Source organism: Eumetopias jubatus, unplaced genomic scaffold (genome assembly GCF_037043125.1).
Source record: "Eumetopias jubatus isolate StellerSeaLion01/CBP00866 unplaced genomic scaffold, mEumJub1_p1.0 scaffold_4, whole genome shotgun sequence".
Lineage (NCBI taxonomy): Eukaryota > Metazoa > Chordata > Mammalia > Carnivora > Otariidae > Eumetopias > Eumetopias jubatus.
Genome location: NW_028274810.1, coordinates 83,714,309 through 83,729,666, shown reverse-complemented (window position 1 = coordinate 83,729,666; position 15,358 = coordinate 83,714,309). Strand labels below are relative to the sequence as shown.

Sequence of the window (15,358 nt, the reverse complement as noted above, 5' to 3'; positions counted from 1 at the left end):
AAGAAGATGTGGTATATATATATACAATGGAATATTACTCAGCCACAAAAAAAGAATGAAATCTGGGGCACCTGGGTGGCTCAGTCAGTTAAGTATCTCCTTCGGCTCAGGTCACGATCCCAGGGGCCTGGGATTGAGTCCCATGTCAGGCGCTCTGCTCAGCGGGCAGCCTGCTTCTCCCTCTCCCTCTGCCCCCCCACCCCCCGCTTGTGCACGCACACTCTCTCACTCTCTAATGAACAAATAAAATCTTAAGGAAAAAAAAAAGGAAATCTTTCCATTTGTGACAACATGGATGGTCCTAGAGGATAGTATGTTAAATGAAATCATACAGAAAGGGCGCCTGGGTGGCTCAGTTGGTTAAGTAACTGCCTTCGGCTCAGGTCATGATCCTGGAGTCCCGGGATCAAGTCCCACATCGGGCTTCCTGCTCAGCACGGAGTCTGCTTCTCCCTCTTACCCTCTTCCCTCTCGTGCTTTCTATCTCTCATTCTCTCTCTCTCTCAAATAAATAAATAAAATCTTTAAAAAAAAAGAAATCATACAGAAAAAGACAAATACTGTATGATTTCACTTATATATGGAATCTAAAAAACAACACAACAAACAAAACAAAGCAGGTTCACAAATACAGAGAACTGGGAGTTGCAGGGATGGGGGGCCTTAGGGGGATGGGCAAAAAGGTAATGGGGATTAAGAAGTACAAACTTCCAGCTAGAAGTCAGTCATGGGGATGTAAAGTACAGTGTAGAGATTATAGTCAATAACAGTGTAATATGTTTATATGATAACAAATGGTAACTAGACTTATCATAAGGATCATTTCATAATGTATGTGTCAACTCACTGTGTTGTACACCTGAAACTAAAATGTCAACTATACTTCAGTAAAAAAATTAAAATTTAAAAAATAAAAAATACACAGAGTGCCTGGCTGGCTCAGTCAGTAAAGCATGCAACTCTTGACTTTTGATCTCAGGGTCATCAATTCGAGCCCCACACTGGGCCTAGAGCTTACATTAAAAAAAAAAATGAAGCCTACAGAAAAGTGCCACCAGACATCTGTGATTCAGATCCTGGGTTTCAATCAGTTATTAAAAAGGTAAAACCGGGGCGCCTGTGTGGCTCAGTCATTGAGCATCTGCCTTCAGCTCAGATCATGATCCCAGAGTCCTGGGATCAAGCCCCACCTCGGGCTCCCTGCTCAGCGGGAAGCCTGCTTCTCCCTCTCCCACTCCCCCTGCTTGTGTTTCTTCTCTTGCTGTGTCCCTCTGTCAAATAAATAAATAAAATCTTTAAAAAAAAAAAAAAAAAAGAAAAAGGTAAAGCCACCTTAAAAATAAGTAAATAAGTAAAAATTAAATAAACAAAAAATACAAAGCACTGCTACCAGGGAAGAATTTCCATTATGTTTATATTTATACATTAGAAACTTATATACCTTTAAAAATCTTTAGGTATCCAAAAGAAACGAAAGCATATCTCCAGACAAAAACTTGTACGTGAATGTTCATAGCAGTACTGTTCGCAATAGTCAAAAATTGGAAACAACCCAAAGGTCCATCAATCAATAAATGGATAAATAAAATGTGGTGTATACCTATAAAAAGAAATGAGGTACTGATACATGCTATAACATGCAAGGACCTTTAAAACACGATGCTAAATGAAAGAAGCCAGTCACAAAGGACTACATATTAGAGGACTCCATTTAATGATGAAATGTCCAGAATGGACAAATCCACACAGAGTAGACTAGTGGTTGCCAAGGACTAGAAAGTGAATGTTACTGAGGCACCTGGGTGGCTCAGTTGGTTAAGCATCAGACTCTTCATTTTGGCTCAGGTCATGATCTCAGGGTTGTGAGATCGAGCCCTGCATCGGGCTCCACGCTGAGCACAGAGTCGGCTTGGGAACCTCTCCCTCTGCTCCTCTCCTCGCTCATGCTCGCTCATGCTCTCTCTCTCTTTCACACTTTCTCTAGTCAGCTTAGGACACTCTCCCTCTCCCTCTGCTCCCTCTCCCATGCATACGTGCTCGCTCTCTCAAAAAATAAACCTTTAAAAAAAAAAAGTGAATGCTACTGGGTATATTTTTTGCAGGGTGATTAAAATATTCTAAAACTGACTGTGATATGGCTGGACAACTCTGTGAATATACTAAAAATCACTGAATTGTACACTTTAAATGGATGAATTATACATCAATAAAGCAATTATTAAAAAAAAAATCTTTAGGGCCCTCAATTTCCACAAACCTAAGAATTTTCCTGATGAAATTCATAAAAACACTAAGGGTGTTTTAACCATAAAAGAGCACTTACTAAAGGAAATAGACAAATCCACGTCTGCTAAATCTTCTGAAACCATTAATAAGTCAGTTTAAAATCAAGAGTTCTCCAACATTACATGAAAAAAACACAGAAGAGCCTTCCTGTGAAAAAGGTCCAATAACTCTTCAACTGCAGGTTGTATCACCAATGCCATGTACACCCTTCAGGCCCACGTTCTTTAGTCAAATTTCCAAACATTAAACTCCCCAACCTAATACTGATCACTGACCATCACTCCTTACTATAGTGGTAGGCAGGGTGCAAACTACCAGAGCAGTCCAATGTGCAGAAGCCACTCTCTCATTACGTCTCCTTACTATATCCAGAAAATGAAGAAACTAAATGTAAAAAATAGAGCAAAGAGGTCCAGAAATGCCTCAACAACAACAAAAAAAAAACTATTACTTACCCTATCCTCAGTACTAACTACTCTCCTAGTAGCAGTGTGTTGTCAGTCCTGTTTCTCTATGAATGTTAAGCCATTTCCCAAGGGTGGATAGATTCTAAGCAAATGCTAGAACTTTTGTTTTTTAAGTATTTTTTTTCCACAATATACAGAAGCAAAATTCTGTAATCGGGCTCAGCCTGTATAAAGTATTCAGCAAATGCTGTTGCCTGAGAGAAAATAGACACATGCACAAAAGATGTGTCTCTTCTGCAAGTACAGAGAAGTGTGCTGAGAAACAGTATATTACTTTACTTACAAAGCACTTCAAACACATCCATAACTGAAATCTAAAACACAGCTCTTCCTAAATAACTGCTGTTTTTCTCTAAGAATCTCATAATAAAAAATTTAAAAAAAAAAGAATCTCATAATTCATCACATTTCCCTCTTCTTTGGCCACAGGGACTCCAAGAGCAAATTCTTTAACCCACCCTTCTGGTACATATTTATAAATTCTAAATTTACTCCCTTCGTTTTCCTGACATACCCTTATTTTCCCATTGTTACATCTCATTACCACCTATTCTTTAATTTTTTTTTTCGAATTCCACACCAAACACCTTCTGAAACAAAACAAAGTAAAGATGTATCATAAACCTCTGCAAGTGGCCATCTAGGGGGCACATACAATCAAGTACCACACACAGTATTAGAGAAGAGCATCTGACTAAATGCTTTTTTTTTTTTTTTTTTAAACTGGAACCTAATTCTTAAAAATGGAAAACAGTTCAGGGCACCTGGGTGGCTCAGTAGTTAAGCGTCTGCCTTCGGCTCAGGTCATGATCCCACGGTTCTGGGATCGAGCCCCCGCATCGGGCTCCCTGCTCTGCGGGAAGCCTGCTTCTCCCTCTCCCACTCCCCCTGCTTGTGTTCCCTCTCTCGCTGTGTCTCTCTCTGTCAAATAAATAAATAAAATCTTTTAAAAAAAAAAGGAAAACAGTTCTAAAAGTTATAGTCAAAGAAAGCCTGCTGATGATCCTTTTGACCAAGTACATAACGTTAAGTCTTTGTTACTCCAAATATAATGAAAAAGACTCCAGGAGTACTGGTGTAAACAAAATATGAAAGCATGGACTACTCAGCTTTAGAGTATGATGTTAACCAAATGGCAATGGCCCAAATGCTGAAACATCTAAGCAATCTACCCAGGAAGATAAGAGGCTCATAGTCTAACAAAATCATTCAGCAGGGACAATAGAAAAGAATCTCCAGGGAATGCCAAGATTGTCAGTATGGGGAATACTTGGGCTCCCTCCCAATTTAACACAGTATTTAATAATTACAAATGTAAGTATTAACTCACAGTCACTGGAGAGTAAGAACAGCCATTATCAAGGGTGGGAGTCAAGATACCACTAAAAGATGACACCACCAAGTGAAAGAAAATGGGGGTACAAAGAGTCAAAAAGAAGGTTCATCCACTGATTTTTGCCTAGCTATCTAGAATTATCTCCCAATGGCTGTCAACCCTATGGTGATACTGATCCATCCTAGAGCCAACAGACTACTAGCAAAAGTGAAAAAGATCTGTGAAATTCTCCTCTAAATTTCCTTTCACCAAAGCAGAGCTACCTACCTCTGCCCCTTAAAAACCAGTACAGAGGCCACACAGTTCAATTGGTTGACTCTAAAATTTTTTCCCTATTTCATCACTCACTTTATCTCACAGCAGTTTACAGAGAAAACAGATTTCACAATAAGAGAATAAAACAATCACAACAAGTCAAAGACTTGACCTTGGATTCTGCATGATGAAACCTTTAACACTATTCAAAACAAAAGTTCTCAGGTTATAAATTACTGTTACAATAAATACACAATGTTTTGTAGGCAAGATTTTTAAATAATACTATTAACCTGATCCACATCCATTGTCTTGTTTACTACGGGTATGTTTTACAGGCCAAAAAAACAAAATTCATGAGACTTCTTTCCCTCACTCCCCTCCAAAGACTTCAATTCGGCCCAAAAATGAGGCTTTGAAGTTTCTAACTATGGCAAATACAATAATTTTAAGTATTATAAGAAGTGACACTTGGGGCACCTGGGTCAGTTAAGCGTCATGATCTTGGGGTTCTGGGACTGAATAGGGGTCCCTGTTCAGAGGGGAATCTGCCTCTCCCCCAGCTCATGTTCTTTCTCTCTCACTCTCAATCTCTCTCTCAAATACATAAAAAAATCTTTAAAAAACATTTTTTAAATAAATAAAATAATTTAAACAGTTTAATTTTAAACTTAAATTTTATTTTAAATAAATTTTAAAATATTTAAAATTAAATTATTTTAAATTGTAAATAAAGCTTGCAAGATTTTTAAAGTAGTGCATATCACCTCAACAGATGTTCTCAAGCTGTTAAGTTTTTATTTTTTTCTTTTAAAGATTTTAGTATATGTGCTGCCAAAGCGAGCACTTCTTTTAAAGATTTTATTTATTTATTTGACAGAGAAAGACACAGCGAGAGAGGGAACACAAGCAGGGGGAGTGGGAGAGGGAGAAGCAGGCTTCCCTCGGAGCAGGGAGCCCGATGCGGGGCTCAAATCCCAGGACCCTGGGATCATGACCTGAGCCGAGGGCAGACGCTTAACTACTGAGCCACCCAGGTGCCCCTAAGTTTTTATTTAAAGAGTCTCATGCCGGTTATCTGTCAAGGTTTATACTTTGAAACTAAAACTTAAATATTTTTAAAAAGGCATATATATATATATATGATACACACACACACACACACACACACACACACACACAGACACATTTAGGCACAGCTTAAAGAGCTCACTATTAAAAGAGGGGAAAACTAAGACACTAAGAGAATTTCTACATCAGACAGGAAAATCCTAACTTCAAAAGTGAAAAAAAAAGTTTTTTTAAATGTAAAAAACTGTTCATAAACAAGAGTAATGATGAGAGAAATAGCTATAAAGTACTTGGAACAATAAATAGCTTCCTTCCCTCCAACACTGCTGGGTGGCACACAGCCTGTGATAGTCTTTACTTCACCAGTTCACTGCTAAAAGCATTCTGCCAATTTGGTCTTAAATTTTGTTCCATTATGCCAGAAGGCCTTAAAAAAAAAAAAAAGCTAAGTAAATAGGCCCACCAAACAGGAATTAATAGCCCAGGAGTTATGGCAAAATGTGCTGGCAAGTAGATCACTTTATATTGAGTCACTCTGTCTCAATATAGATAAGTTTCCCACAATTACTACATAGAAAACACATGTAAATAAAAACAAATCTGGAAAAAAATGCACTTTTGCATTACTGCTTCTGTGGGAAAAAGGCACTCTTGCAATTCTAGGAGAAAAGTCAACATTATTTGTATTCTCCTTATTATCAAGTTTATCATCTTTAAATTTCAAGCAAAATTATGGCCACTAATTCTCTGACCTCAGAATATGCTACTTTGTTGTTGCAATCGCTTTGTTTGCTTTGGTTTAGTTTTTAAGGCTCGAACTATGGGGGGGGGGCGGGCGCAGAGACAGAGAGAGAGCATGGGAACTGGAATCACAAAGACCTGATTTCAAAACCAGATTCTACCTAGTAACTAAGCTTCAGTTTCTCATCTCTCAAAAAGGATATTACCTCCCCCATGACACTGTTCTGAGACTTAGATACAGGAAATATAGCCCAGTGCCTAAAATATAAATGCTTCTATCCCCATCAGTGGTTCCCATCTGACAGATCAAACACCTTTTTACTCCTCCAATCAGTAAGTGGCTGATGAGGGCAGTGATTCTCCGCTTAAAGATAAGCCCCTCCACTCACCTCTGCCTCACCTGTTGCCATGTGTTTCCCGGCAGGACAGCTGAGCTCTAAGATCTACCACTTTACCTGAGTACAAATGTGAAGAACTTATGGTCCTCCCTCATTCAATCAACACAAGAATTACAGACATCACCTGACAAAGGGGCATGAAAAACATAACAGTCTCTGCCCTGGAACAGTTCAAACCAAGATGAGATCAACACCAAAACCAATAAATTATAATACACTATAACGACTACAGAAGAGGTAATCTGTGTGTGGCCTGCATCTGCAACACAGCAACTACCCTGAGTTTCTCTAACGCTCTTCATTATATCATGTGTCTGGCCCAACAGAACTGTGTTGTGATGAGTGCCAATTCCAAGCTGGTTCACTGATTTAGGCCCCTGGGTATGGAACAGGTTTTACCATTTAACAGTAACTCCAGTTTGCTAACTGACCCAGATAAAACTGCTCAACAAGTCAGAAGTAGTTCCTTATGATAAGGCTCAGCATAAGACACAGCCCAGACTAAGCCTTCAAAAAACACTTGTTGACTTGCACAGTACAACCAGATTTTAGATCTTAGAGCTCTGCCAAAAACTGACCCGGAGTTTGATTTTCCCACCTCGCACAGGACAGGCAAGCACCTTGTTTCTCTGTTAAGCTTTATCCAACAGCCTATCATTAGAAAAGCCAACACAAGATCTATAATAGAGATTTTTCAAACCAATGTTTATGATTTCTAAACAATGTTTAGCCAAATAAGGCAAAGATTACAGGCCTTCCACATCTGCCCCTACACAGATACCATCCAAACCAAACACCTCCTACTTAGGTCTCTCTCTACACGTACAGCTGCCTACATCTCAAACTCAACGTATACATTACCAAATTTAAATATCTGGTCCCCAAATCAGATACCCCTCTCTATTCCTTTTCCTCTATTACTTCATTTTTCCAGGGACCCAACATTTCTAATTCAGTCACCGAACTCTGTACTTCTCAGTCCCGTAACTTCTTTTTCATTGCTCACACCAACCCTTACCCACTCTAATCTCTCACTGCCAACTCAATCTTCCCAAAGACCACTGGATAAAAGCCACACATACACATTCAAAAACCCTGCAGCCTACTGAATTAATAAATCTTAGTCTTGGCATTCAAGGCCCTTCTCTTTGTGACAATATCCTTTTTCTCCAATTTTATTTTAAAGCCAAAGGATTAGGGACTCATGTGTTTAATAGATTTCCTCTGAAGCTCTGTTATATGCCAAATTCTAGGGAATGGGATATTGAGGTGAATAAAATCTAATTCCCACCCCAAGACTCCTAGCAAATAGGAAAGAAATACAGTGCCTTAAAGATAAAAAGCGCCCTGGAGCACCTATGGGGCTCTGTCGGTTAAGCATCGGAATCCTGATTTCAGCTCAGGTCATGATCTCAAGGGTTGTGAGATCAAGCCCTGTGTTGGGCTCCATTCTCAGCAGGGAGTCTGCTTGAGATTCTTCCTCTCCCTCTCCCTCTGCCCCTGCCCCCACTTGTGCTCTAAATAAAAAAAATAAAATCTTTAAACAAACAAAAAAGACAGAATATGACCTAAGTGCATAAGAAGCCCCATAGGGGCACCTGGGTGGTCTCTGGCTCTTGGTTTCAACTCAGGTCATGATAGGGTCATGAGATCAAGCCCCACATCGGGCTCTGCACTCAGCATGGAATCTGCTTAGGATTCTCTCCCCCTCTTCCTATGTGCCCCCCAACTCACTCACTTTCTCTAAAATAAATAAATCTTAAAAAAAAAAAAGCCCTCTATTATGTCTAACTTCTTAGTGTCCCTCACCTACCTACACATAGTAGGTTCTTACAAAGCAGCACTAACGTTGAGGATTATTCCAATAAACCAAAGACATATAATCAATGTGCTCAATAAAACTCGTGAATAAGAAGTAAATTCCACCTCTTCATTTCTACTATGGTAAAGAACCATGGCACACACGCTGCCTTTTTTGGAAGAGTCAGGGAAAGCACAACTGAGAATTCAAATTTGCAGATGTGCTCGTACCTGATTTATTTCTGAAGCAGAACAGCCGCACCAGAGACCTAGTGAAAGATGTCTGTTCTTTTTGCTAGTCAGTACTCAGATATGGACAATATAAAATGAACGCTCTACCAATTCAACCTATATCCTATGTCAAAGAATAGCCTGATTAAAACATTCTAATCCTTTCGTCACTATAAGGAAGTTAGGAAACACAGATCAGGCAAAACTCTCTTCTCGGTAAAATATGCAGTAATTCCAGCTGTGGTTTTGGATTAGTAAAAGCAAGCATGTTAAAATTAACCAAACCCAAAAAGTGCTTAGAAGAAGAGGACAAAGAAGGTTGAAACCTAAAAGCCACAACCACTCCTCTCTGACACAAAACATCAAACATACCAGTTCCATTTCAAATAAATTTCACTTGAGCAGCTAATTTGTTATCAACTTCCTAGTACCTTCAACTATAATATCTTAAAAAACAAAAGTCACCCACACCCAACAGGAAAGGCTTTGAAAATATGGATGCAGCCTATAAACAGCCCAAACAATTCTTAAAAGAATACATGGCAAAGGGAAAAAAGTATTCTTGGTTTAAAAAGTATGTATGAGGGGACGCCTGGGTGGCTCAGATGGTTAAGCGTCTGCCTTCGGCTCAGGTCATGATCCCAGGGTCCTGGGATCGAGTCCCGCATCGGGCTCCCTGCTCCTTGGGAGCCTGCTTCTCCCTCTGCCTCTCTCTCTCTCTCTCTCTCCTGTCTCTCATGAATAAATAAATAAAATCTTAAAAAAAAAAAAGTATGTATGAGGGGCCCCTGGGTGGCTCAGTCAGTCAAGCGTCTACCTTCGGCTCAGGTCATGATCCCTAAACAGGGAGCCTGCTTCTCCCTCTCCTTCTCCCCCCTGCTCATGTTCTCTCTTGCCATCTCTCTCTCCCTCTCTCAAATAAAATCTTAAAAAAAAAAAAGTGTATGTGAAAATGTAGCACATGCCCATTAAAACAATCTTGTCTTTTCTAAATGAATTGGTGGTTTACTATTTAGCACCAGAATGATAAATGACCCAGTAACAATATAACAACATTTATCCTTTAAAACAAACGACTCTTAAGTTTAGACCAAATGAAATTAGTAATTTAGGCTTTTAAAGACATTCACTGAAAGCACATATCCTAAGTGAACAGAGATTTTAAAAGTTTCAAAGCTGAAATAGTGAACTTTTTTTTACCTGATGTTCTGCATGAATGTTATCCCCAGTAGGCCATCGATGTTTGCTATTATTATAGCCGCCTCCACCGCTGCCTCCTCCCCCAAGCTGCTCACCATGCTGCCTCTGAAAGAAGTAGTCCACCATAGCGTCGTCTTGGGAACGGCCTGCAACTCCTATGGATCCTGGGACAGGGCTGGAGTGTGTCCCAGCTGCAAGAGCCTGATTTGCAGCTGGTTGTGGCTGCGCTTGCGACCCTGTTCCAGATGTCAAAACAACAGGCATGTTGGGATTAGCTGGTTCTTGAGGGTGATGTTTCAGGTGGGGGCTGAAAGAGTCCTGCCAAAGCACTGCTTTTCTCTTCAAGACACATGCAACGCTCATTCCACCAACACCTAAGGACAAAGAGGTTACAAATGTTTAAAATTTGCATTTTTTAAAACATAACTCGATATATACCAAGACAAAAATATGAGCCCCATGTCTTTTGCAATACCACATCTACAACCAATTTCTACCAAGTAACTAAACGTTTTATAATATACACACAATTTTCCAAACTGAAACCTCTATTGTTAAGTTGCTGAATATGTGCAGGTGTGGAAATAAATGTAGTTGGTTGGTGGCAGGCAATATGACAAGGTATTGAGATCAGAATTCAATACAGCAACTTCAAGAAACCTTATGTTGTTACCAAACCTAATAATATATAGAATTGGACTTCAATCAAAGGCCCCTCTACCCAACTTATTTACACCTTAAGCCAATTTTGCAGATACTTCTGAAATGAACAAGAGCTCTATAAAATATCACTTTACAAGCAGAGCAGACATAAGCCAATAAACCAAACAAAAATCCAAACTCCATATATAATTAGCAATGACTCACTGTCTAAAACTTGAAAAGATTCTTTAAAATGTACAACATATTCATAGGATGCTCCTTGAAGAAAGAGTAAGGCCCCCTGACCAAAAACAGCAACAGAATGTTCTTAGCCTGAACCTTTTTAGCCACGGGGGGGGGGGGGGGGGGGGAGGCGGGGAGTGTCAAAATTTTTACCAATAATTTACAATTGTAATCACATCATTATTCCATTATAAACAGGATGAGACCAACCAAGTTCCAACAGTTTACTAGTGTAGAAAGCCTCACTGTAAAAAAAGACACTTCAATAACAATTGTGTGGCAAATACACTACAGACAATATCTTATCAGTCCTACTTTACAAATGAAAATGCTTAGCTGGCTCTTGATCTCGGGGTTGTGGGCTAGAGCTCCAAGTTGGATGTGAAGATTACTTAAATAAAATCTTTAAAAAATAACAAACAAACAAACAAATCTGTTTTGTACCCAAGCTTAGTTCTTTTTGTATCAACCCCTTGCTACTCCCCTGCTACTCCCCAGTAAATCAACACAGATACTATTTCTCTCACTTGCACCCATTACTCTTCTCTGGAACAAAGAATCTTCAAAATGTTACTATGAAATGTTACTATTTAAATTTCTTAAAATCAAAAACTACATTTGTACATAATATAGAACATCTGTCAGCCTGTGGGTGCTTTAAAAACTGCTACAAAGTAATTAATCAGTTACCTATTAAGACTACACCTGTCTATACTCTCTGGAGTCTAAATTTCAAGGCTATCAATTTAATAGTCCACTGCTACAAATGCCTTCTCTCTCTCTACCAAGCCCTACTGTAACATTTCAAAAACAGATTCATAAGATTTATGAGAAAACTATTAAGTTATTTCTTTATAGAATTAAGCCTCCTGATAAAGAATTGCTTCTCACAATTCATGTTCTGAAGCCAGAAGACACAATGGAATCTGTAATTTATTCAAAGCCTAATTTGGAAATGCCTAGTTTCAGTTAACAAGTCCAATCCATCAGAATCTTACTAGAGTAGTGGGTAGGCTAGCTTTCTAGGCTACAGTTTCTGCTTTCATGAATAGAATCATGTTCATGCTTAAGTACCAAAACCAAAATGTCATAGCTGTGTTTACCATAGGCCTTTGCAAAGTGCCAAGCAGCCTAATAACCTCCCGTTTCATTTTCAAAAGAATTAATTGCCCTTTTTATGGAAGTATAACTGACACATAACATTGTATTAGTTTTCATGAGTGCAACATAATGACTAGATATTTGTATACACTTGAAATGATCACAATAAGTCTATTTACCATCCGTCACACCATACAGTCATTACCCTCTTATTACCAATACTAGCCAGTCCCATTTTCTTCCAAGAGGGACTTATCCAATGTAACCGTCTGTTCTAGAGCAAGCCAGGAATCCCAAAATCTAAGTTTTACCACTAACCCAGCAACCTCTCTGAGCCTGTTTCCCCACCTAGAAAATAGAAGAAATGCTTTCTCTAGGTCTCACTAGTTTTTTTTTTTAATCAAAATAAAATGATATAAAACTTTTTGGTATCTTTAAAGTCACCACGCTGAGACCCCAGGCATTTAGTCACCACCAGTTAAGGCAATGAAGCTCCAGTCCCTAAGAGGGTTCCTAAAATAGCAAATGCAATCTTCACTGAAATAAAAGATTTGCCACAATACTTACCCAACAAAGAATTTCCATATGAAAAAGGTTTACCTCTGAAACTTACAGAACACTACCACAGTCTAACAAGGGGTTGTGGAGGGGGAAGGAGTTCCCATAAAAAAGTTCAAACAAAACAATTGGCTTTTGTAAAGCTATCTGGATGCCCTAAGACTTCCTGCTTTACCTAATGAGGCAAGGCAGTTTCTCAAACAAGAGAAAACCTGGCAGAAGGGACAGTTCTGAAAGTGAGCAAATACCTAAGCAATTAACATGGGTCTTGGGCAGTTGTGTAATATCTTGGCAACTGCAGCACAAAAATTAAGAAATCAGTCACTTAAATCACAAAACATTTAAACTGCTGATGCCTTTTAGAGAACTCTCATAGCCCACTAAAAGGTTATGTGTAGCATTTGAAATGTGACTTTTTTACAAAGAGCACATTATAAAAATATTTTAAGCAACTAGAAATAAGTGCTGATTCTAGTTACTCCTCCGAAGTTTTCAAACTGTACATCAAAGTGGGGTGGTTTTTTTTTTTTGGAATATCACTAACAGACTTTATTTCAAGCAAAGGAGCATGGTTTAATCTCTCCACCACTCACCTTTTTTTTTAACTAAATGCTTAGTTTAAAAGGTGGTTTTTGGTAGGGTTTTTTTTTTTTTTTTTTTGCCACACTGAAAAAAAAAAATCTCTGTGGTCATAAATTTACTTTAAAGCAGTTCATCTCAAACCCAAACTAAACTTCAAACCCAACTTCAAAAAGCTGTGGCCTTGAACAAAATGAATTCAATTGTGGCTAAGGCGAAACACGAATTCAAAGTTCAAAATCCAGTATTTCCCAAAGATCCAGATAAACAATCAACAGCCCCAAAGAGTGTTTTATAAAGTTAAAATTAGCAATGAGTCAAAATGTTTATTTTGTTTACGAAAAGTGCTTTGGGAGCCACATATCTTGGCTTGTTTCGGTGAGTTTTTATGTTTCTTAAAACAAACAAAAAGCTAAAGCTACAAGCCTATTGTTTCGATAGTAACTGACTTTAAAACAGAACCCAAAAAAACCCTCCATAAACTCTCATTCTTAATCCCAGGAAGAACAGGAAGTGAACGGATTGGGTATCGACAACTAAAAAGTGTTTTCTCAATTAGACAATGAAGAGTAACAATTCCTCAAGTTATGGGGAGGATAAAACCTTCCATAATGCGTTCTCTCGCTCGCTCGCTCTCTCTTTCTCTCTCGTGTGTGTGTACACGCGCGCGTCGGGGGGTATGGGGGGGCTCTAGTGGGGGGAAAAAGTTACAGGAGCTTATTTCTCACTTGACGTGGGAGTGGTACTGACAAGTATTAACAAACGATGTCTGTTTACCAAGAACGTCTGTGAGGACTAAAACTATCTGGTACTGCGTATCTGTTTTCCTACTACCGAGGGTGAGCCCCTCTTTGAGTTAAGACAGACACTCACCAACACAGGGAGGCTCAAAGAGGAAGAACCCACCAAAACCCAAGCTCTCACGGAAACAAAAGGCCACAAGCACCCAGGAGACTGAAAAGCGATCTGAAACTTCCTGATCGCCACTTCTCCACATTTAAGGCTCGCAAAGTTCCCCCATGGTGGGTCTCGCCTGTAGACAAGGGCCAAGGCTGTTCCTAAAGCGATTTATTGTTCCTTCTGCTTCGGCGCTGCCACGGAAGCTCAAGAAGTCGAAGAAATCCAGGGTGGCCCAGAATTACACTTCATGGCCACACAGAAGACTCGCGGCTTCGCAAACCCATCAAAAAAGCAACCCGAATGGCAACATCAATCTTCGGGGGCTCCAACGGGGCCGAGCAGAAATGTACAGGCACGTCTATGCCCTGGGCCCGGGCCTAAACCCTCGGCATTTTCCTCGCTTCGACCCCGCTCCCCACCCCCTCCCTCCTTTGATAACAATAGGGGCCTTGCTGCTGACTCCAAAACATGTACGAGGAACAGCGAGTGAAAAGCCTCAACCAGGGCCCCGGGCGGCTTTTCTAAAGCCCTTCTCACCCCCACAACCGCTCTCAAACACCAATACAAAGGGACAATCTGCTCGCTGGGGGTCCGGAGCAGCGTTTGGGGCCGGCGGGGTGCGGATACTCACGGGCGGAGCGGTAGGATGAAGATGGATTTCAGCCCCCCGATCTTCTCTCTCCGGCGCTCTCGCTCCCCCTTACCTTTCACTCCGACAACATGGCGGCCCACTGGGGACGGGGCTGGCGCGGTGCATCCTGGGATAGGCTCTGGCCCCGGCTCCGGCGGTGGCAGCGGCATGTGCGGAGAAGGCAGGCGGCTCTGGAACAGGTTGCCTGGTTGCCATGCCAACCCAGGGCCTGTGTGAACTTGGGAAACTCGCAGGCAACACAACCGCTGCGCGCGCGAGTGCCCGCCCGCTAGGCGAGCGCGCGCCGTCGCGAACAGAAGGCGGGGCCCTGCACCCGCACAGGAGCTCCCGAGGTGCTCGTGGGCCCGGCCACGCGCGGCACGGAGCAGGGCCCGGGGGCCGGACAGGGGCGCCTCGCCGGCTGGCTAGGAACGATAGACACAGCACCGCCCGGCCCCGCGTGCTCCCAGCTTTACCGCCAGATTGCACCAGCCTACGGGGTTAAGGGACGCTTGCTTACTCGCCCGGCTCGGGCTGGACAGGTGCTGGCTTCTAACCCCTTTGCTGCAGCTTTCTGGCTCTGGGGCCTTATTTAATCTTCCTGCCTCCATCGCCCCATTTGGAGAATGAAGAGGAAAATGAGAACGGCTACTCAACAGAATTGCCGTGAAGATTAAGTTAAATAATGTGGCTTGTTATTCCTTTTAAAGATGTCCAGCGCTTGGTACAATGCCTGTAAACGGGACCAATGCATAATTTTCAGGGTCCCGTGCAACGTGAAGGTGCGGAGCCCCTTGTTCAAAATTGTTAAGGAATTTCAAAACTGCTGTAGCAGAACAGTAAACTAAAACCAAAGACATAAAGCCGACCCTGTTTGTAAGCACTCAACCAGTGTTCGCCATTGTCATACTGTCCAGTT

At 40.9% G+C, this 15,358-nt stretch overlaps 1 protein-coding gene across 11 annotated transcripts in view; it reads right to left on the bottom strand.

Annotated features, from left to right (window-relative positions):
* Window positions 1-14,667, bottom strand: part of PUM1 (pumilio RNA binding family member 1) — a 138,045-nt gene extending 123,378 nt beyond the window's left edge. For 10 of the 11 annotated variants that reach the window (XM_028114010.2, XM_028114013.2, XM_028114016.2 and 7 more), the window contains exons 1-2: window positions 14,440-14,527; window positions 9,786-10,159 (exon numbers count right to left, since the gene is read on the bottom strand). In XM_028114010.2, the coding sequence (XP_027969811.1) occupies window positions 9,786-10,148 (363 nt within the window). In that variant the 5' untranslated portion in view covers window positions 10,149-10,159; window positions 14,440-14,527. Of the gene's footprint in view, window positions 1-9,785; window positions 10,160-14,439 lie in introns of all 11 variants that reach the window. The other variant, XM_088022520.1, reaches the window with a different exon arrangement.
* Window positions 14,668-15,358: the final 691 nt, after the last annotated feature.